Source organism: Leptonychotes weddellii, chromosome 7 (genome assembly GCF_054177405.1).
Source record: "Leptonychotes weddellii isolate Sample4059 chromosome 7, ASM5417740v2, whole genome shotgun sequence".
Taxonomy (NCBI): Eukaryota; Metazoa; Chordata; class Mammalia; order Carnivora; family Phocidae; genus Leptonychotes; species Leptonychotes weddellii.
The window spans coordinates 112,847,107-112,871,526 of record NC_138375.1 but is presented as its reverse complement, the minus strand read 5'-3'; the positions used below and the strand labels follow the sequence as shown (position 1 = coordinate 112,871,526).

Below are 24,420 nucleotides of genomic sequence, written 5' to 3'. Positions count from 1 at the left end.
TTTCACCAAGTGGTGTCAGCACTGATATAGTAACCTCCCATTTTTATTGAGCAGCACACAATGTAATTGATGACATCTGCTGGGGCTGATATTTTAAGTGAAGGCTATTCTCAGCTCTGCCTGCTCTCCCCATGGCTCTGTATATAAATAGCCAACAGCAGCTACACCTGAGCTACAAAGTGGGGCTTCTCGGCTAAGGTCCTCTATTATACCCCATAAAGTCATGAGGTTTTATTGAAGGAAGATTTATCTAAGCAGATCCAGTTTTCATGCCTGCAGAGCTAGAAAAAGAGGGAGCCGGGGTGGCAATCTGCTGGATATGCTTGCCACCATTCCTGAGAGAGAAAAATCCTTCTCTGGACTTCTTGGTTTAGCAGATTTAAATATCATGCTCTTTTTGATGCTTAAAGTTTCTGTATTAACCCCCAAATCAAGGCAAGTGATCATATACATCCCCAAGTGGCAAATGATGCCCACCTTCAAGTATTTATCTTTTCCAATGTTTAGGTAGTAAAAATGAAAATGTCTTCCCCTGGTGAAGTTTAAGTATTTGTTTGCAAGTCTTGGGGCAGAGTCAATCTGGCAGTTATTTAGACAACATGTGATCCTCAAAGGACAAGAACCCATTTCTGGTTCAGGGCTAGAAACAATGAGTCCATTGCCACTATCAGTTGAGAGACCTCTGTAAGCAAAATCCTGGTAGGAATGTTTACGGAAGGGCTCATCTGTCAGGCATAGACAGACAATGTGTTGCTCTGTATCTGAGCGTTCTTCTGAAAGGAAGGTATATCCTTTCAAAAGAAATGTTTAGAAATTTTAACCATTTTCAACGGAAAATTTCTAAATTATAAATATCTTCGTATGCTTTAATGTAGCTTATTGTGACAACTCAGTGATTGGTAAAGTGGCAAAGGAGAGAGGCTCGTGGAGCCTGCTAAGATATGGATAAGCCCAGACTGATCTGCAAAGGAAAGCCTTTCCCGGCATCTGCTCCCCAGACGCACGCAACACACAGTAAGTTCCCCACCTACAGAGTAACACATGCCTTGCACATACCTGCATTACGGCCCTGAACACATCTCACCAAAACTGCTGCCCAGGTTACCTCCCTACGCTCTACTCTGAGCTCCCCCAGGGCGGGAACCACAGCTTTTTCGTTTTATTCCCAGAACCTGGCTTCGTGCTTGTGTCCACAGTGGGTATTCAACATTGGAGAATGAATGAATGCACATATGAATGAATACAATGTTGCCCTACTTAGAGGCATGAGCTAAAATGCACATGTAGAAATTTTAACACCAATTTTGTTTATAAAAACAAAAACCCAGAGTCCGGGGACAGAGGGACCCATTAAAGTGACAAAGGAGAGAGGAGAAAGGGGCACCTTCTACCGGGTTACGGGTCAATGCCTTCCTTGATTTCTTTTTTGTCAGGGCGACCATCGGGATCGCATCAAACACTCAAGCCACAGAACTGAAGCTCATCCTCAGAAGCATGAACCTTTGACACGTGGTCGGTAATCTTTTTCCTCCAGGTTTCGGTATTAATTGCATACACGTACTTCAAGTACAATCTAGCATCATTTTCAGCAGCCAGTTCTGTGGCCAAGAGCAGCCACACACGGAACAATAGGGACAGGGACGTGATTCACAGCAGGTCCTCGGTGTGTCTTAAATAACTCACAGGAGCACCGTGGTGGTGATTTACAATGGCCATCAGGAGATGGGCTTTATGCTTACTGGTGTGAGTGTGAAGAGCCCTCTGAGGACCAACCTTACACCCAAGTGGTCCAGTGAGCAGACTCAGAAACAAGCTTCTATTTAGAAACCATGAAGTTATTTAACAAATGAAATATTAGTGCCCTTGAAAGTCTCCTGGGACTAACCTGTTTCTAGAAAGATTCATTTTTATAGCTCATGTCAACTGCACAGCATTTCCAGGCAGTCTGTTCCATGAAAGAAATCACTGGATTCCGCCCAACAACTCACCAGGTTACTGTGATAAGCATTTTACTCTTTTGTAGTGGTGGTGTTTTAAAAAAAAACAACAAAAACAAGAATATCCAATGATTGTAGTCAATTCAATACATTTTTAAGAATCTGTCTTAGGTAATCTCAGACAAATAACAAAATTGACAAAATAATTTCTATCACCATAGTCATTTCAGGACCCCAAGTTAGTCAAATAAGACAGCTCTCTAGCCTTTTTAGGAACAGTAACTCAGCGTGCAAGGAACGAAAAATGAGACTGCATTTCCCATGGAATATACAACAAGAAATAATGCATCCTTTACCTTGGTCAAAGGGCTTGTTGGGATTCCAGTTTCTGAAATAATCATCCTATATAAGGAAAAAAAATAGAAAATGAAGGTCAGATTTCAGAAAGCTTCTTACGTAACTGCATAAAACCTGCCTTTCTCCCCACCTCCCAAAACACAAAAGGAAACATAAACTAATTTAGGAATCTTTCCCCAAACAGACATTCATGAAAAATCAAAAATATCAATTTACTTTTCAAATTGTCTTTTCAAACTGTACGGATTAAACACCAGGCACAGTAAAAACATTTCAGCCTAATATGGAAACAACCCTGCTCTTCTTGGCTTGACAGATAAACCGAGACACCTTCTAAGTGCAAGCTGGATTTGCTATCAATTATCCCGCAGGTGATACCTTGCTGCCCTCACTTATGATTAAGCCTCTGTGTTTGTAACAGCTGATAATTTCAACTGTCAACATCCCTTTCATGTGGAGACATGTAACTCGTGGTGTGCAGTTCCAGTTTTCCAACACTCACAAAAGTTAAAAACAGACTGGCCCTTCCGACGTTAGAATCAACCACAGGCATGCACTGAGCTTCCTACCATTCCTTCTAGGTGTGTAACAATAAAGTAACAAAGGCTGGCCAATCTGGCCAACTCAAAACCATGTCTTTCCTGCATGCTGCTTGTATCAATTTATGCTCTAAGGCTAGATACTTCCTTACTTTGAAATTCCCAGGGTCTAGGCCACTCACTTATTCATGGTTACATTAACCTCTTCTCCACTTTTAATAACCTTTCCTTCTTTAACTACTGCCTGCTCTCTTTATCTTTCGCCCCCCCGCCCCCAGCTGAGCACTCAGCCACCTGCACTGTCCCCTAGCATACCCACTCTGTCCATGCAACCGGATTGCCAGGAGAAGAGACTCCACCCATGTTTATCATCCCCATACCATTTTAGGGCTTGTGCACCTTTTCAGTTAATTTCCTCCTCCCTATAGCCAATTATTATTTGCTGCGTGTGTTTTTGGCAGGTACTCTGCATGCTGCAGACAGTTTCAGAGAACTGCCTACAACGAGGCCTCAATTTCTCTTCCTGAGAAGAGTTTACATCAAGGTGCACAATTAGTTTAAATTATTGTCCACGCTGTCTCCTGCTGCAGTTTATCTCCAACATGATCTCCCGTGAATTTTATCAGCCTCTGTGTCGTTCAATTACCTGGCTTTATTAGATCCTTGTTGAGTTCACCTAAGCCCTTAAATAGATTTTAGGAAACTGAATTTAGAGTAAAATCACAACATATTGCTTCTTGGGCAGTGATTCCATTTTCCAGAGCATGAATAAACACGAACAGGTTCCTCTGGATCCTGGGAATTCAGCATTAAATTATTTTTAACTCCATGGAATTGGCCCACTTTGCTCTGGCTTTAATGTTCGGGCATCACTGACCTTCTCACCCATCTGGTTAGGAAGTCTCCAAAGGCCACACCATGAAATATCAAGGAGAAAGTTCAAAACAAGCCCTCTGCCACGTCTCTGTCCACCTGTGGTTTTAAATACAATCCTAATCCTTTGAACTACGTGGTCTGACACTCAACAGCCAGTATTAAATGAGTGTAAGTTAAGGACGGGATACTAGGTGGGAAAAACATAGCATCCAATTTCTCAGTCGGATGGCCAACGTCCTCTCAGCCCTAGACACAAGCATGTTACCCACACATTCTGCTGTTCATGAGGACATGAGAAGAATTAATCCGGGAAGAACCCATCCTCACTAATGGAGAAAACAACATCCATCCTTCCAACTGTGGTCCATCAATGCTCTCTTCCCATACAGAGGCCAGCGTCCTGTCCAATGGCAATGGTGAATCTTGTGAAATATTTTCTACTTGAACATGCTGTTCTGATACATGGAAGTCCTTGAAGGCTTAGGATGTGTGTCCGACAGGGAAGGACTGGAGTCAAAGACAAGTTCCTTTAATTTCACATGCCACATTTCCTTTGATGTCAAAGAAAGGTTTGAGCAAGTCTCAAGAAGGGAATATTCCCTAATGATTTCCACCTACTTTGTAACCTGGCTGGCATGTAAAACATGCTTCTGGGCCCCTTGTCACTTTTCCAGGTTAACTACAACGGCCATTTTTACAAATTTATTGGGGGGGAAAAAAAATCACAGTTTCAAATACAAAGCCTTTCAGTCATAAAAGCAGGTATCTGCATTATAATATTTTAAACTGATTGCAAAGGTAATAATACTACCTAATTGCTGCCAAGATGTGAAAGTGCACCTTGAGTGAACACTCATTAGCAAAGTGAGTCCTTCCAGCAGCCCCTGGCTCAGCAAGGCCAAGCCCGGGAGGAGAATGATTCCCTGCATCTGGCTGCTTTTTGCTCAGCTTAAGCAAAGTGGATGGCCTAAGCAAAAACCAATGAGCCAGGAGCAGGTGAAACCTTGAGTACAACTCTTTGGCTGGAGCTAAGAGAAACCCCTATCGGAGGCCAAGGTCACGAACACGTGGGAAGCATGCTAGAAGCAGAGCCCACCTGGGGGCTAGTCAGGGGTCCCGGGGGAGAGGCACGGCTGCAGCCAAGTAGAGGCTGAGATGTCCGGGCACAAAGAGCACCCTGCCACACCATACCTGCTGGGTCTGACTGGCCTGCACACTGGGCAAGTCCAAGGAGGCAGGGACTGTCTCCATCCATCCCCTCCACATGTGCGGGAATGCCCAGGGAGGCGGCATCTACACTCAAGTGGAAAAAGCCACAGACAGAAGACTGCCTCTTCTAGAGCCACACCTCCTGACCATGTGCTGACAGCAGAAGTCCATGTATCAGGATGCTCGAGGTACATAAGGACAACTGTCTGGGGGGGCACTGAACCAACACTCCATTAATACCAGGGCTGGTCACTTCTCCAGGGCCCAAGACTGGAGGTGGGGGCTCAGGGGAGAGCTAGCACCCCAACCTCTTATTTTCTATCTAAATTGATAGAGCTACATCCTACGTCTGTTGTCCTAAAACCGACCCAGGACTTCCTGTGCCACGGGCAGCTGTGCCAGTTTGCTCAGAGTTTCAACTCCCATGGGGCCAAGTATGGTGCCTGTCCCCATACCACCCCAATTCTGCACTGTACCCAAGTGTGCTCCTGCTGCACGGACCCCAGAATCCCTTCCAGATAACTCGCACAGTGCAGGCCTTGAAGAGCCCTGGCCTCTCATCTTCCTTCTGGCCCAAGAAAGTGCTGAGCTGCTGGAATCCAGCCTGTAGGGGAAGGCATACCAGATGAGTCCCATCAAACGTGCTGGGAGAGGTGTGTGTGTCTGAGACGGCCTCTCCACTGGTTATTTTATCATCTAATGATGAGGCTTTTAAAAAGGACTTGCAAGGACCCCAGCAAGAGTTAATTTTTAAAACATAAACCTCAATAGATAGATGCATATCTAAATATAGCCATTTATTAAATTCAGTAACTCTTATTAGTGCATTACACAGGCTAAGGAATCAAAGATGGAGGTGTTACTACATGTATATTTTATGGGTTCTTTTTTTTTTTTAAAAAGATTTTATTTATTCATGAGAGACAGAGGCAGAGGGAGAAGCAGGCTCCCCGCGGAGCAGGGAGCCCGATGTGGGACTCGATCCCAGGACCCTGGGATCATGACCTGAGCCGAAGGCAGACGTTTAACCGACTGAGCCACCCAGGCGTCCCTATTTTATGGGTTCTACTGCATAAGTATCACGTCAGGCCTCTACTGGACAGGCCTGAGAACAGTCTCCCAGAGGTGGAAAGGCTGATTCCATTTTACTACACCTCTTCATACATGAATATCACCCAACTCTTCAGGGACTGTGAAAATCTGGAAGAACCTAGAAATTGAAACAGAGTCTCAAACTCGAGCCCATTGGTTGACTTACATCTGAAATCATGAAGTATCTCAAGGCAGGATAAAGCCATAGTAAGAAAGCATGAAAAGTCAGCATAAAAATCACAGTAAGAAAGTGACACACCATTACCTGTGTAGGCTGAAAAAGAAGGTGGTGGGGTCCTGGTGTTAAAGAAAGAATCAGAGCCTGGGCAAGATTACAGCCCCAATTATTTTAATCCCCTGCAACTGATCTATACAGAAAATGATGTATTTCTCTATTTATTTCACTAGTTAAATATCCTACTAACGTAGAAAAGGATCCTTTTAAAGTCCTGCCAGCCAGTGACTACTGCTAAGGAATTTAACTCTGGGTTTTTAACCACTTTAGAGATACCCTGTTCTGATAAACATTCATGGGAAAGGAAATCCATTCAAAATATATATACAGAACACATATTGCATATTATTATACAATTAGTATACAATTATTCTGCTCTGCAATTCATCCCCCAATAGTCTTTAAGCCTCCCTAACACGAAATGATGCAAAAAAAAAAAAAAATCTGCTGTAATTTGAGTGATTAAGTCTCTTCGTCATGGATGATCATAACCAATTGGAAAAATCTCTGGTTCCATCCCATTTTGAATGGGCACCTGAATTTTTCTTGCACTATCCCAGAGCCCCAAAATGGCTGATGCAATTTCGCTCAAATATTCCCCAGGGATTTGCTCTTCCAGAGGTGCTTATTTCAGCTCCACGGACTGTCAAAACAGACTCTGAGGAGGCGATGGGGAGGCAGAGAACAAAATGGAAACCGTTTGTGAAACCTAACTGCCTAACTTTCACCTCTGAACATGATAATGTAATTTATTATTTACCTCACGGCTCTAGATATTACAGATCAAAGACACTTAGCTCATATGGAACAGATCACTTCTCCTTCATATGTATTTCAGTGAAGCTGTTCAAACCCTGCAGTTTCATCTGGAGATTACCCGAGATAATACAGATTCCCAGCCTAGAAAATAAATGGGAGCCTCATTTGTCTCAAGCAGGAGTGAGCCACAGGGACACCAACGGAAGGAAGGAAGGTGAAGCAAAGCCTCTGTGGGGTCATCTGTGGGCCCTTGGCAGGTAAACACCAAGGATTGAAAAGCACTGCCCCGCATGGTCAGGCAGAGTCAAGTCGGGTTTGCAGATCCTGGATGGGGTACATCCCCCTTTATAGAACCCAAAACCTTTACAAAGAGATCCATTAAGGGACTGTAAGAAAACCTCTCTCAAAAGGATTCAGTGCAAAGTAGTTCAGTTAATTTTCACACTACCTGACTGGGGGGCAGAAGGGCCGGTTGGCAGGTGCAAAGAGTATCTCTAAAATATAACAGAAGTCACAGGAAAAGTGAGATTTCCAGATGACGTTATTTAAGGGCATCGGCTGTATAATTTGACCTTTGACTAGAATTTTAATTGGTGTGCAATGGAAATGTCTACTAATCCAGCCACTGGGAGGTACCAAACATTCTGTTTATTTACTGGGAAAGGAGCTGGTTTCCCATTCAAGCACCTTATCACTAAGCTGTTTGCGGTTCTATCACTGGGCAAGCGACGTGCTCCCAGTCTCCTCTCCACCAGGCCCATCCTGCCCATCCCTGGCGAAGAGCTGCACCCAGTGGGAATCCAGCCCTTCTGAAGGAAGTGGCTCCCACAAATGGCCCAGCTTGGGCAGTGACTCGAGGCCCCACCAGGCTTCCCTCACAGATCCCACTCTTGAGAACCTTGTACACCAGTGACTGGGAGCTGTGTGCATGTGAATGTATCACTCCCACACACCTGAGCCTAGGCTACCTCTGAGCAGGGAAGGAAGACCTTACTCACCTGTATATTCCCCCAAGGCATCAGTCAAAAGCACCCAATAAATCCTACCCAAATTGTATAAAACAGAAGTAAGCCGTTCCAGCTGTAACATCTTTGTATTCCTGCAAAATTCCCCAAACTGTTACTGCTAAGTGTGTAAATACAGGTGGGTATATGTTTATAGAGACACTCTAAATCACTTTCTTCCTGAATAGAGCGATTCTTTGATAAATTGGTCTGACATTTGGTATAAAGTCCTGCAGGCCCTAGACAAAATGATTTAGAAAATAACCATGTCAGTTGCTCTGCTCTTTCAATAAATAACACACAAGTAAAACACAGATAATAACTGACAATCATACTTGTACTATAACTAATGAGAAAAGATAAAGCAGCAAATGGACTGTTTATATGCGTTTGATAAATTGCATCCCCTGGATATATCAATGAGAAATAAATGTGTGCAGTGCTGGTTCACTGAACTAAAACAAATATTTACCACTGAGATTTAGGATTAAGAATGAAATTTACATTTTATTTGGCAACTATTGGGATGCTATGTCTACATACAGTTGAAAAGTCAAAAACCTACCTCAACTTCCTGAGTACGAAAGCATTATAAATGAGAAAAAAAATAAAAGAATCATATCAAACAATCGGAAGGAATATAAACATTTTCGATAATTGCATCAAATTTTCATATCATCGTAACATTAGAAAGGTCATACGAAGATATTTTCTGTCAAGTCCCAGACCATCATACCCTTGAAAAAGTCCCATCATTCATTAAGTTCATGGGGGAAAAAAACACGAGGTTATCGGGTAGAATAACTCAAGTGGGGAGCAATCTGAGTGTGCACTAGTGATCCATGTAATTATGGTAGAACAGCTAGCAAAATCATGATTAGATCCCAGTACCCAGTCACGATGACTATGAGAATTTTAAGGGAATAATTTCCTGTGACATAGGTCCAAAGGATGAAATTCAGTAAAAATCCGGAGATGACATCAGAGACCAGGAGTAACAGACCTTCTACGTTTCTGCAAGGAAATTATTTTGCCTTGTAGCTCCAAAATAGCTTGAAGGGGTCTAACACCTGAGAAAGACATGAATGTGGGTCTTAGAAAGAAGTAAAATGAGTAATATTGTCATGGCACCTTCAGCCAATTAAAGGATTACCATCACTGCAGAGAGTTCCTGCTTCTTCAAGACTTTGTGTCTCCCTGTCCATCCACCCAAGCTGAAGTCGGAGGAAGTGACCAGCTGACTTGTTCTTTTCTCAGGGAGAAAAACGGAGTCTGAGATCCCTTCCCAAAAGTATGCTCTACACATGGTTACTGTTCTGGGAACAGGAATGGGCATGTGAGGCTCCACGTGTACTCTCACCAAGACAAGGGGTGTCTCCCCTGACTCAAAGCCATCCATCTCTCTGACCTTATTAGCCATATTAGCAAAATGCCTATGCTAACCAGGAGCCGCCTTCTGAATGGCCAGGAGGAGGGAAACAGCCAGGACTATGGAGGCAAAGGCCGAGGAGACAGGTTACACAGGACAGGCTCTGAAGCCGACAGAGGTTTAGATTCTGCCTTTGGCGCTCACTGGCTGCAGGGCCTTATACAATCCACTCAGCTTCCCTTATCTTTCTCTTATCTTGCTACAAAACAAGATGTCGCACCCACCTTAAAGGATGGGTCACAGTGATGCGTGTTAACATGGCCAAGTACCTGACAGTATCCCAGACCCAGAAAATGACTCAGTAAATAAAAGATGTACACTTTGGTGTCCACCGCCAAAGGTCTGTAGTACTGAGATGTCCCAGGAACATGGAGAGAAACGGGCTTTTGTGGAAATACAGTCAACCCTTGAACAACACCGGGGGTGAGGGGAGGTGAACCCCGATGCAGCTGAAAATCCGACTCCCCAAAACTCAATTGCTAAGAGCCTACCTACCGATCAGAAGCCTTACTGAATTCATAAACAGTCCGTCATATTTTGCATGTTACATGCATTATATACTATGTTCTTACAATGAAGTAAGCTCGAGAAGATACATTTATAGGACGGTACTTTAGCAAAAAAAAATCCACACACAAGTGGACTCACACAGTTCAAACCCATGTTGTTCAAGAATTAACTATAATATGTTTAAAGTTTCAGTAATGTGACTTCTTGTGCATTTGAATCTTACCAATGAGGCCCGAGTGCACGGAGACAAAGTATACCCGGGAACAGTAATTATGAAATATTTTAAATGAGTGCGATTTTATTACTGTCATGTGTGAAGAGTGGCTGAGAAAAATAAAATTCAGTGAAATGTGAAAACTTGAGTTCCAGGCATGTCTCTTTTTAAAGGTCAGGCTTAGATTCTCTAAGATTCAGTGACCCTGTCTTTAAAAAAAAAAAAAAAAAAAAGATACACCAGAGAGCTGTTTTGTGCATCCAGTGAGTTTTGAACCATTGTTAAGTATTACATATAACTAAAGTTCCAATTATGAGTAACTATATCCTGATAAGGGAATTAGGCTTGCTCTGAAGAGGCAAAATTTCTGTGCCATCGTTACATGGAGAAAACAGATACACACCAACCAAGGCCCCTGTAACCTTACAGCATGTGAGCCTTTACTTCACATAACATCCCAGTTACGCGGCCATGAGGCCCAGCCTTGTCCGAGTAGCACAAATTCCAAGTTAAATAGATTCTGACCTCTTTCTGCGAAGGCTACTCCTCCATCAATATCCAGACACTACCTTTTAGAGGGTAAGATACAGCTCTTAACTACCATCTGCTCCTTCCTCCCCACCCATCCTGCATGGGGTTGCTGACAGCGGGGCCTGTGCAAAGCCGCAGTTGTCATCCTCAGCTGACTGCTGGGGTCACTGGAGGGCTTTCCAAACACGGATGCCTCAACCAAGAGCAGCTGCTTCACTGGGCTGTGGCCTCCACGGTGCTTTTGGGTTTTTCTTTAAGTTCCCCAGATGATTCTAATGTTTAGCCCTCACTGGCTAAAGGAAGCCATAGGTCAACTCAATCGCAGGAAATGAAGGGTAGCAAACCAGGGGCACCTCACCAAAAGCTTCCAGAGCTTTCCAGTGTTGCCTCTTCCATTCTCAGGCTAACCCCTCACGGCATCCCAGCTCCACACACAGCCCTTCTGTCTGCCGGTTGCCCAGGCAAGAACCCGGGCCTCGGGATGGACTCCTCCCTCTTCCTTCCTTTAGCTGTGCAGGCAGTGATTTCAAGAGGGTGGAAATGGGAACCTGGGACTAGTGGGGTGACGCTGAAAGGTCTTGGAAGGGTTGACCAAGCTGTACAGGAGACCTGCAGGTGGAGCTCTGCCCAACACCCTCACCCCACATCTACTCATGCCTAAGTCACCCCAAGGAACAAGTAGCCTTCCTGACGTGGCTCACCACAGCTGCTGAAGTCAGGACTTGCAGCAAATTAAAGTTTACACAAGATGGTTGAAAGCAAACTCCAAAAGTCAAAGTAAGACTATTAATATTAATCGTGCAGTAATAACGGCAGCTACCATGGGGGAATGGCCATGATGTGCCAGGCACTGTGCTAAGCCCTTTGTTTTAGTCCAATGAGCTCTTACAATAGCCCACTGAGATAGGCACCATCAGGACCACTGTGATGTAGCTGGGGAGATGGAAACTCAGAGAGCGCAAATGACTACACAAGATCACGTAGCTCGTAAGCAGCAGAAGGGTTTTTGAACGCACTTCTGCCAGACTCTGAAGATCATGCTCTAACCAGCACATGACGCCACCTCAGTGGCCCCATATGAAGGGAGGGGCATGAGGGCTGTGCAGGCTGGAGACTCCAGAGAGAGGACATGGGGCTGGCCACCCTGGGAAGATGCCCCCAAGAGAAACCAACAAATGGGAGATGAACACATACACCACAGGCCTCCCAAGAGGCCCTCTCTATTGCTGCCATGTCCCATGTGTGTCTGAAGCCTCAGCTCTCTCATCTGTGAAATGGGGAGTGTAAATACCTGCTTCACATGGTCTTTGTGAGATCGGACTGCAAGTCCATCTGTCATGCTCCTGGATCCAAGAAAGCAGGGAGGACACCTTCACTCCCTGATCCACCCCTACCCAGGATGGCAGCCAGGGTTTCAGAACCCAGAACCATGGCCATCAGCGCTGACAAAGCAGCCTCAGAAGTCCTTTTTGTGTGCTCTGGACTGAGCACTCATAGCTGTCTGCCACCAGCACTCCCTGGGGCCCAGTTCAAAGTGAAGTATCCAGTACAACATCAAGGCACAGCATGGAGGATGTGGTGACTTTGGCACCAGCCATCTCTCTGGGAAGCTACGGCTACAGACTTTGCATAAAATTTTCATTAGCTGCACAGCTAGGCCTGCTACAGTTCCTCCCAGCCTTGCCATTCAGCCTCTTCTCTTCAAGGGAACATCTGGGAAGCGTAGCAGTAAAGACTCCCTTCACTGTGTCCCCAAGTGTCCTAGCAGTCACCCTGCGCACCCTGGCCCAAAGCAGACACCCCCCGGCAAAAATGTCCCAGAAATATACCTGGTCAATGTCTTTTGTCCTCTTCAAGCCAATGGTGTCGGGGTCAGGATCTGAGAGCACTCATTTGATACTCACAACTTCTGAAGTGACATTCCCCCATGGTTAAGTGGTAGTCAGAGCAGGCAAGCCTGCCAAAACTGGATCCACACTCCTGAGCCACAATTTACCTTGACAATCACCAACAAAGCTTCCATGGAGAAGGGTGGGGGCCCCCTCACTGAGGTTACAGTCGTTGCTAAAACCAGGGCCCACCAGAAGAGCCCTCTGAAACTGAAGACTCCCACAGCACCCACGCTGCCAACAGCTGCTGGGTTCAATGAACACTTGAGTACAAAGACAGGCTACCTTTCTTCTCACTCAACAAGCACTTACGTAGCTCTGTGATGGGTGTGACCCAGGCTCTCACCCCCAGAGCTGCCAAAAAGATGCCTGGTAGACTCGGGAGACTCAGAGGACCACTGAGCACTGCAGCCAGGCTCCACACTTAGGAAGCTGCTCACTGGACCTGTTGGTCCCACAGATGATGTACTGATGTCAGGGGACAGGATGGAGGGCCCAGAGAAGCTGCAAGAGGACTGTCTTCATACCAAGAGCAATGTGCGCTGAGTCCCTTAACAGGGGTCCAGCCCCCTTTTTTGTGGGATCCACGTGCAGGTCCATTCCATGAACATATGTCTGTCCCAGGGAAGTTGCTACAATCTGGCCATGCTCGTTTGGGCCTGGAGTGCCCATAGAGACAGACTGAAGTGAAAGCAACAAAAGAAGTTGGGGCCAGAGGCGGGAGGACCTCGCTGCCTGATGAGAGAAGCAGACTTTCTGGCACTGAGGAGGCAGGAGAGCGCTCACTTAGAGGATGAGCCCATCAAATTGGTGTTTTCTAAAGCATGCTGGACCCACTGTGTGGGGGACAAATTAGAGGGAGCCCAAGTGAAACCAAGGACACCAATGAAGAAGTCCATTCTGCATGTTCACAGTCATTATTCATGCGACGTTTGCTACCTACCTGCCCTTGTGCTAGAACACAGGTATGAGCAACAGTCAGCCCTTGCCCTCAGGACGCCCACAGTCCGACCAGAGGAGAGAGACCCAGAAACGTAAGCAAATGAAGCAGGTAGTACCTGGTAATGTGGTGATTTCAATAAGCATTATCATAAAAGCTACAGTGATACAGAAGAGGAAGCCACTCATTCTTCCCGGAAACCAGAACAGACGCTACAGAGGCAGTGGGTCTCAAGCTGGGTCTGGACAGACGAGCGGTGTTCCAGGCAAAGAACATGCACTGGGACGCAACAGGGCACTGCAGGCAGGGCGACTGGCGGGGGGGGTGGGCGATGAGCACCAAAAGGCAATAAAGCCTGAATGTTCACCAGGTGAAGCCACAGAGACAGGACACCAGAGACATCAGCCAGCGTTGCTCGGGGTCTCCCCAAACCACCATCAGCGCACTGCTCCATCCTCCCCTTCCTCTGGGACTAGGAAGCTCCGCATCTACTGTGGCTGGTTGCTGGCACCACTACGACCTGTCCACTCTAGCTGGAAGGCTGAGCAATGACACCATGCCTAGAGGATCCATGCTGACCTCTGCATGCCACCCCAGGGACGAGAGCCAGCTCACACCCTGGCTCTTTCAACCTCATCAACCAAGAGTTGCCATCCACCTGCTAAGGACATGGCGGTCATCATGGACCCCAACTGAAACCAGCTTGTCTGCATGCTTGCCCTTCTCTTCATCCTACAGACTTATAGCCAGCTTGCTCCACCCTCCCTTTATGAGATAAACATCTTTCCCTTTGGAGGTGAGCTCCCTGAGAACAAAGGCCATGCCTTGTGACTATGCTCTGGGATCTAGGTGCGCCCTCCCAACCCTCAGGCAGGGATAAGCGTTCAGGCTCCCACACAACCTTGAAAAGATTTCATGCTAGGTTACAGGGGACAGGGATAGGGAGAGAGGTGAACCATCCGTTCTTTTACCTATCTTTTTAAAATCAGAACCCTCTAGGGCGAAATTATCAAGTGAGATCATGTAGGGACGCCTGGGTAGGTTAAGCGTCTGCCTTCGGCTCAGGTCATGATCCCAGGGTCCTGGGATGGGGACCCACGTCGGGCCCCCTGCTCCGTGGGGAGTCTGCTTCTCCCTCTCCCTCTGCCCCTCCCCCCCCAGTTGGGTTTTCTCTCACTCGCTCTACTCAAATAAAAAATATTTTTAAAAAGTGAGATCATTTATATGATAACAAAACACATATTCAACAGACTGTTTATTTCTTGTGGAGGAACACTTAGCTGGCAGAAACCATCGTAATACCTTAATTTTTACGCCCTTTTTTTCATTTATTATTTGGGGGAATAACAGGAATGTTGATAATAATGCAAGTCTCTTCCAGCCACAAAATTCAGTGATTCTAAATATGTCAAATAATCAACTATGCCTGAAAGCTCTATATAAATAAAGCAGCAGCAATTTTCACAGAGTAGTGAGGACTATAATGTACTAGAGGAATACAAGATGGAGCAAAGCAGTAAGCTGCTTTTGCTGTGATTTTTATTTTTGCTTCCAAATGGAAGGTCATAATACGAACACAAATAGTAATTATGTCCTAGGTCTTTAAAATCTTTCTATGAAATAACTTAATGAGCATTAAAGAAAGAGCCCAGTTAGATTTTTTTTCACACGATGCCCAGAGGTACTGAGAGGACATCTCTAGGAAAAAAATTTCCAAGATCAAATTCTCTGGCTCAGTTACCTTCTTGTGAGAGGGGACGAGACTTTTGGAAGAAATCACATATGACGACTTGGGGAGAATACAGAAAACCAAGAAGCAGTCAAGAGGGCCAAAGAAGCAAGGACAGTTACTTCATCCACTCCATAACCACGCCATCTCAGGGCCCAGAGCCCTCCTCCTCAGAGGTCTGGGCAAGAAGAAGGGGCAGCCATGGCACCGACATGCCTGTGTCAGGACAAGATGGCTACGCCCGAGCAGTGCTGGTTCCTGTTCATTAAAATCGCCTTCTCAGTCAGCTGCATGGCCACATTTTCTAGGTATCTCAACATCCTTGAGTAGTGTCCACAACCCAGAGTAAGCAGGAAAAAAAAAAACAACCCATAGAAAAATCAAAATGATTATCAATGGTTGGGGGAATATGAAGCTGCTTCTACTTTATTCTTTTTCCATTAAAAAATGACAGGAATTACTTCATGTGTTTGTATGTTGTCTATTCACTGATCTGCTTACTCAATCATTCAAAGTTCTGTGGGATAGGGAAAATGAGACCAGCATCGCTGTAACATTTCAGATGGGGAAGCTCTAGGGCACGCTGGTAAAACCATTTGGACACAAGTTCACACAGCACTGAAATCTGCAGCATAAGATCCACGTAGATCAACAGCTTAGGCTGAGAAATGTACCCATGTCCCAGACATAGGAGGTACCAGCGAAGAGCTTCCTGGGCCATGACCAAGGACAATGACCAGGAGCATTGCCAGGCAGCTGAATGGAACCACACCCTTAGAATGAGCTTGTTTGTAGGCTGGCACATAGGATCCCCATCCACTTATTCCTTTGTCCTGGCATTGGGGCTACTCTATTAGGGAATGAAAGACCTAGGATTAACAGGGGGTGACCCTCAGCTCACTCACCAGCGCACGGCCCACGGCCCTGGGCAGAAACATGCAGAAAGGGCCCAGGGCTCACAGCAGAAATCACATTCACTCACAAGGCGGTGACAGCTCCAGCCAACTCACCCAAATTGTGGCTCGATTTAATAAGGCATCCGAGGCTCAGACACCTCATCTGATTTACCAGCAGGACACACAAATCCCAGCTAGAATCGGAGGTACCTTGTCAGGGCTGCCTGCTGGAATTACCTGGGAACAATACCGCATGGGTTATTCTGGTGTTGCCCATCAAAGCCTCATAGCTCCTTTTTCCCACATCTCTCTTTTCACAACATTCAGCTCTTAACCCAGCTTGGAGCTGAAATCGATGGCTCTGTCTCCCGATCAGAAACATGCAAAAGCATAAAAGCCTACGGCAGGTTCTTCAGTGGTAACTTCTCTTGATGTCGCCACTGCCTAAGCCATTCCGGGCAAGCCATTCAACCTCTGCAAACTGGTTTCCTCACCTGTCAGACTGGAGGGCAAACATGCCTTCTCCACAGGGATGACTGGAAGGGTTATTTGAGACATGTATGCAAAATGTCCAGCACGTGGCAAGCACCAAAAAATGGTAACAAGATTTTTTAATTGACCTCCGTGTGTCCTGCGCTCTGAGCCAGTAACAGAGTTTTATTTTATTTTCTTTAAAGATTTTATTTATTTATTGGAAAGAGAGAGACACAGCAAGAGAGGGAACACAAGCAGGGGGAGTGGGAGAGGGAGAAGCAGGCTTCCCGCTGAGCAGGGAGCCCGATGCGGGACTCGATCCCAGGACCCTGGGATCATGACCTGAGCCGAAGGCAGACGCTTAACGACCGAGCCACCCAGGCATCCCTGGTAACAGAGTTTTAAAATCAGACTCCCAGCACCCTCTGGATTAGTATATTTGTGATGCTGCCATCCTGACTCTGAGGACACTTTTAAGGACTGAAATCCGGGTATGGCTGATTTGGAAAAGCAGCAGCCACCGCTCTGTGCGAAAGTGTAAATAAAATGCCACTTAAGTAATCACATTACTCACGGCTTAATGCACGTGATCCAGAGCTGCAAGCAAGCGCACTTGTGTGATGGATTTCTCATTATCTGTCAGCTGCCACTGCAGTCCGTCCAACCGTCCGCAGGCGTCCTGGCTGGGATGTCTACATTAGCTCCTGATGGGACCCACGCTCCTGCTATCAGTGGGAACAGACTCGGCACGAAGGAGGCGATGCCTTCTTAATAAGGTGATAATACAAACAGACATGTTGGCTTGGGGGAGAGCTGCCAGGGTCTAAGTCAGCCATTAAAGGTGCCTTCCTCAGCTCACAGGGGCTCCCAAAATAGTTTGGGCCAGAGGAAATTTCTAGCTCAATCCTCCCAGCCCCCGTCAGGTAGGGATGGAGCCTCCTCGGATGCCGTGACGTAGCCTGTTTTCGACTTGCAGGGTCAAGTGCCGGACCAAGCACCGAAGGAGGGCACCAGGCAATGCTGCACTAAATCTACCTCCTTTGTGAGGAGGGTCTCTGAAATTCCAGGGTTTTCCGTTTGACTAGAACTGCCCTGAAAACTGCCAAGAACTAACTGGGGAATGTTAGGTCCTTACACCACTTATGCTCTGGATAAATGCAGAACCTCCAGAAAAGCTATTTCAGAATCCAACTGCAACATTTGATCTAGGTTCATCGCTGTACCTGCCACCTTTCCTCAGGGACACAGCTCCCTAAACACGGGTGGCTTTGATCGAGGCAAGGCTTCTCCTCAGAGCCTCTGCCCTTCCTGCCTCCACCTCACAGCAGGGCTTCTGTGCCCTCATGGTCTCCTCCCCTGTGCTCACTCATGAAACCTTGCTCCTAGACCCTTCCTTCAGAGCCAGGTCAAGAGGACGGTGACAGCTCACAGGCTGTCATTCAATGAAGGATCCACACCTGAGGTGACAAAATCCTGCCAGAGCATCTGACAAAAGAAAAGCAAGGAATATTTGGGGAGAGGGCCTTGGCTGCCCCCTGAATTTATGGCATATCTGGTCAGCCTGGTCCAGGTAAGGGCAGAAGGTGAGGGGGATGGAGAATGAGCCGGGAGAGGGAAAGAGAATGAAAGAGTCTGCTAAGAGTCACGAAGGGAAAAGGTACAGTGACCAGAAGAGTGAGCACGGGCAGAGTGAGAATGTTTTCCGCTACAGATCCACAACAGACCCAGTGGGCAGTAGAATAAGGACCTGGGGCCTAGGGAGGTGCTGGTGTCCTGCCATTTTCTAAGGGGGGGGGTTCAAGAAAACAGCAACTCAAGCCTATATTCAACCTACAATGGAAAGTGGCACATGTCTATTCAACATCGACGGCCAGCTGAGCACCACCTTCTGCACTTGATGCTCATTATTCCTCTTAACTATCACAATGACTTCCCAGGGATGGAGAGATCAGCTACCTTCCACAGTTGAGGCTCAACGAGGTCACTAACTTGTTCAGAGATCCAAATCCAGCTCTGTCCAACTGCAGAGCCCTGGGCTCCTTCCACACACCATGATCAGCCAGCACCCCAAGATAGCAGGGTATCTCATCAAGTCCTAGACCATCAGCTCCCAAAGGGTGCACTCTGCTGACCCCAGCTCAGATCTGAGCAACCAGCAGAGACTCTGAACAGCCACTGGTTGAATGAGTACTGACACGTGAAAAAATGATGACTTCTCTTGGCCACTAGTAGCTTAATTCTTTTGAAAGCAAAGGCCTATCCTTAACAAAGCCAAGGGAAACTGAGCCTCTAGGGCTAAGATCTGGGTGAAGCCAGAGGGTGGGAAGAGAAGGGAGAAGAACTGAAATCCCAGGAGACACCCTGGCGGGGGCGGGGGGCAACAATGGGTAGAGCTGGAGGACAGAGGATCAAACAGGAGTCTGGTTGACAAGATGCACGGCATGGAGCAAAGTGCAGGCAGGACCCATTCACATTCGAAGGGAGACCACGCTAAGTGCACGGCTTTGCAGTCTGACCCATCAATGATCCCTGACCATTGCGCCCCTTCCCCGCACTGCAGCGTAAGCTTGGACCTGACCCACAGCCCAGCAGGCCATGGGTGGCTCCTAAGCAATCAGTCTGGGAGCACACACACCTTAACCAACCAGGGGCCCACCTTACTAAAAACCAGATGCAAATTTGATAGGGGTTGTTGCTTGCCTTCCTGCTATACCTTGCATTCTTCCACACAACAATTATGCCCGAACAGAATTGGAGAAAATATTTAATAAATTATGACCACATACTCAACCATAGCAACCCAGACCTTTTGGGTTTATTAACACTGTCTCTCTGCTCTTTAGAGGACCACATTATTCTTAAATCTTTTGCAACTTAAAGGTACCTGGGAACATAAATCTTCCTCGCCGTAATGTGAACAAGTCCCGTAACAACAGTGGCAGTTCATTACCACACCATTTTGGGTTATATGTCTCCCAGAAAATAAATAACCAGTTTAAAAACTGTCAGAAAAATGTTCCTAATATTCAGCTTAAACATGATTATTTATTAGAAAGTAGTGAAAGCTACTCACACCTGTGGTAACCATAAGCACACGTGGTTCTCAGTAAGTTTTTATTTAAAGGCGGGAAAAATACATAAAACACAAAACGGCTACACATTTCCATTTTGAACAGATCTTTATCTTAGGCCAGCTCTGGCCTCTGTGGCTGATCTTGGCGATGGAAGCCTACTGCACGAAATGCCCAGGCAGGGGAGAACCTGGAGAGAGACCGGGCAAGAGATGGGGGAGAGGAAAATATAACGTGTAGAGCTACTACCTTGTGCCAGGCGGGCCTCACCCTCCCAACGAGGGTCCTGCAAACCTTTTCTCTAAAGGGCCAGAAAGTGAATATTGTTTGCCTTCGTGGACCAGACACATACTCTGTCACAAAAGGTGATAATGTTAAAAACTAGGTATTTGAAAGAAAGATTTACACAAATTCTATCTGGTTCAACAGACATTTACGGACTCTCTTGGTGATTATGATCTCGGGGTGTATTAGAGGAAGCCAGGAGCCGCAGGAGAATTTCCCTACCATCTTGAGGTTTATATGCTGTAGGTTCCATCCCTAACAAAAACGGACTCTTTAACCGGAAAGCAAAATGGAGGAGACTCTTTGGGATGACCTTTCAGGTGCTCCTATGAGCTCCTTGGCCACGGTTCATACCACGGCCTTCAAGGTCATCACCTCTCCCCCGCCCACACATAAGGGGGACCTACAAAGGCCCCATAGGGCTGTCCTGGCATCAAATGTTTCTGCCCAGAGTTCCCTGGCAAAAGACAGCCGGGTCCCAGCCCTCAGACCACCCATGTGCGCTGAGCCACGCACTCTACCTTCTGGGCTCAGACTTTTTGGTCCAAACTTGTCTCAAGTTGAGGTCCTGCCATACAGAGGCCTGCTCCTGACTGAGCACTTGGAGACACTTCCCTGGAGGGGCAGCACTGGGGGAGAGTCCTTAAGGACCCACGAGATTTCCTTCCTCCCATATCCTACCCACCTGGAAAACACACACACACAAACACACACACACTCATAATTGTCTTCCTGAGGCCTCTGTGGGCGAAAAACTTAAAATTGTTGGGAATGAGTTAACCAGGGAAAGAAACTGCATTGCCTTTTCTTTTCTCATCTCCAGATCCAAGGACAAGATTTCTCAGATGCCCCTAAAAGTTTCTGCAATTGTCTCTAGACAGACATAGTGAGGAGAGAAAGCAAATTGCTCTCTGCAATTACTAAGCATTGAAGTCCCTAAACAGCCAATCTTCATGCTGCCATTGTAGTCGTGTCTACGGACGGCTGGTTCAGGCGAGGGCAATCATTCCCAGAGCCCTCTGCTACTGCTAAATGTGCGGAAGGCACTGTGGAAAATTACCCAGAAAACAGCTGTTTATGCTTTAGGCAGTTCCTACGTGGGGAGAGAAGCAACGGGAGGGGGGCGGGGAATGGGGGGCAGGCAGAAGCCATAAAATTGAGAAAATGCTCTTTTCAAGTTAAATGTGAAGGGAAGTCCCTTTGCAAGAGGTAATCAATACTCAAGTGGGCACAATAAGACAAGACCCTCTGGTTAAGGAGAGAAAGCAAGCAACAAAAGTCACCCCCCAAATGATAAGTCAGGGAGCTACAACAGTCCCAGAGAGAGTGAACGCACCCCTTGTTATGGTCCCCAGAGCACTCGCGGTTCCTCCCCCAGCAAGGCGAGCCGGGCCCGCCCCCAGCTTCTCTATAATTTTCTCCTTCCATGCACACAACTCTCCAACACAGAGGTAGCTTCTCCATCAACTGTAGTAAATTGTGTTGCTCAAGGCGCAGCACCACTGACATTTTGATAGGCAGCTGTTATACCCCTCCAGCCATAAACCAAGAACCTTAGCGACTTGGGAACCCTCGGATACACCCAAACCCAACGTTGTCCCAAGTCTTGCCAATAAGCTGCCCACAACCTAGAGGGTCCAGCACAGTATCCTCAATCCAACTCAGTGCTTCCACTAGGAGGGTCCTCTCTCCCCAACCAGAGCCCATTCCCGCCCTCATAGTTGTGATGACTTGACCAGGAGGCTGGAAACTAAGGGTCTTCAACCAGTGACTAGAGAGAGGATCTGGAAGCAGCCAGAGATTCTCAACACTGGTCTCTTGTAGCTTTCTGAGACCAGGCAGTGATTAGATGCTACTCTTGGACAGCAGGCTACATTTAAAAGGGAAATCTGGACTCACAATGATTTTTACATACACAATTCTAGACCAGGCTGTTGCTAAGCATTGAAGTCTGGCAGTATTTTATCCAAAACTTTAAGGTCCTCCCGATGGCAGGAGGGGAACAAGACGTGACACCTTCTAGGATGAGGAGGAACAGAACCACTTGAAAAGGCCCTGGGGAGACAATCAGCTTCAGTGATTTATTTCTTAGACGGAGAACTGGGGAAGGAGAAGCTGCCCATTTTTCACATCAGGACTGAACTATTCCCAGCAGGAAGCCTGGAATGTGGTTCTACTGGCTTGATCCAGGCTGCAAAGTACGAGGCTGCCTCTTCGGCAGAGAACAGAGCTCTGGAGCCCAGCAGAGCCCACTCTGAACCTGGCTCCAGCATGTACCGACTGTGTGCCTTTGGAAAGGTCCTGAACCTTGCTCTTCCAGTCTAAAAGTGAGGTTATTAATGAGGCCAACTTCTTGGACTTTACCGAGTCTAAATGAGGTAGTCCATGTACAGTGCTTAGCCAAAGGATGGATGAATATTCATGATCAGTAGCCATTACAAGTAGAATTACTGTTTAATAGAGGATCTCCGTTTACGTGCATTTTAACCCTGGATTCCTCTCCTTTTCAAAGACTTCCCATCATTACCTTCTTAGGGAAAAACAATTTAAAGGGAACACTTGATTGGCCTGTCGCTTTTTCTTTTAAAATACCACATTCTCTGGCTTCATGGTCTGAAAACAGGTCCAAAGAGTGAGTGAGTGACTTCGAGTCTTTAAAAAAGAAAGAGAAAGCAAAAACCCTACCTAATATGTAAGCCAGAGGCAAAGGTGAGGAAAGGTGGTTCTGTCTCATAATAAAGAAAAAGCAATTCTTGTGGAGGAAAGACAACAAGTCTCCCAGCTGGAGAGGTGTCAGCTGGAGCTAGAAAAAAGCTGCAGAGAGCAGTACACTATGTCCAACAAGAGCAGAAAAGCACATTTTCCTATAGATGCAACTTTAAAATACACAAGGGAGAAGCACCTGAGTGTCTCAGTCGGTTAAGCATCTGCCTTCAGCTCAGGTCATGATCTCAGGGTCCTGGGATCAAGCCCCACATTGGGCTCCAGCCCCACATTGGGATCCCTGCTCCGCGGGGAGTCTGCTTCTCCCTCTCCCTCTGCTTCTGCCGCTCCCATGCTCGTGCTCTCTCTCAAACAAATAAAATCCTTAATTAATTAATTAATTATATAAGGGAAAGAGTATGCAAAGAAAAAAGTCATAAAGCATCTTCTTCATCAAGAAACACCAGGAGAGGAGGGAGCAACATGGCGGAGGAGTAAGGGACCTGGATTTCATCTGGTCCCAAGAATTCAGCTGGATAGGGATCAAACCATTCTGAACACCTACACACTCAACAGGAGATCAAAGAAAAGAATAGCAGCAACTCTCTGAACAGAAAAGCGACCACTTTCTGGAAGGTAGGACGTGTGGAGAAGTGAATCCGAGGCGATATTCGGGAGGATAGATGGCGGGGGAAAGGGCCTCCGTCCGCTGCTTGTGGCAAGTGATAGAGCTGCAGAACACAAAATCGGAACTTTCAGAAGTCAGCTCCGCTGAGGGACATCGCTTCAGTGGCTAAGCGGGGGGTGGAACCCTCTCTGGGACAGTGTGGTCTCAGGACCATTGGGGTCACAGAAAGACCAGGGTGCCTGAGTGCGGCAGAGCTCCCAGGTATCGGAGTGGGGAAGTCGGCTGCAGAGACGGAGCCGAGGAGCGGGCTCACAGCTTGGGGTGGCCATAAACCGTGATCCGTGGACAGTTGGGCCACTGCTCCTCCAGCAGGGACCCAACAAGCGGCAGATCCGGGGAGACTCCCCTTCCTCCCCCCAGGAGGAGCGGCGCAGGAGCGGACCGCAGGGATCTACTGGGTTTGGAGACTCCACACGGGGTTGTGTGTCAGAGACTAAGTGCAGCCGGAGACCGGGGAGACGGGAGTGACTGACAGCTTTTCTCTGGGGGTGCACTAAGGAGTGGAGCCCCAAGTTCTTGGCTCCTCCGGGGCGGAGATTGGGAGGCCACCATTTTCACTCTCATCCTCCAAAGCTGCACGGAAAGCTCACAGGGAACAAAAGCTCCCGAGAGCAAACCCGAGCAGATTACTTAGCCCAGCCAGGCAAGGGCGGGGCAATTCCACCTCCGGCAAAGATATTTGGGAACCACGGCAACAGGCCCCTCCCCCAGAATATCAGCAAGAACAGCCAGCCAAGACCAACTTTACCGATCAATGAGAACGGCAGAACTCCAGTGCTAGGGGAATACTGGACATAGAATCCATGGCTTTTTTACCATGATTCTTTAGTCTTTCAAAGTTAATTTTTAAATTTTTCTTTTTCTTTTTTTTTTTTTGAATTTTCCTTTTTCCCTTTTTCAACCAACACCTTATCAATCCCTTTTTTAAAAATCTTTTTTATTTTTCATTTTTAGAGTCATATTCTATCCCTTCATAGTACTTAACCTTATTTTTGGTATATATCTATGTTATTCTCTCTTTAAAATTTTGGGATATAGTTTCTTCTAACAGAT

The 24,420-nt window shown here is 46.7% G+C and overlaps 1 protein-coding gene across 1 annotated transcript in view; it reads right to left on the bottom strand.

Moving 5' to 3' along the window:
- SPOCK1 (SPARC (osteonectin), cwcv and kazal like domains proteoglycan 1) overlaps positions 1-24,420 on the bottom strand; it is a 407,861-nt gene that overhangs the window by 234,921 nt on the left and 148,520 nt on the right. Inside the window, exon 3 of the mRNA XM_081825612.1 lies at positions 2,294-2,339. Within this exon, the coding sequence (XP_081681738.1) occupies positions 2,294-2,339 (46 nt within the window). The remainder of the gene's footprint in view (positions 1-2,293; positions 2,340-24,420) is intronic.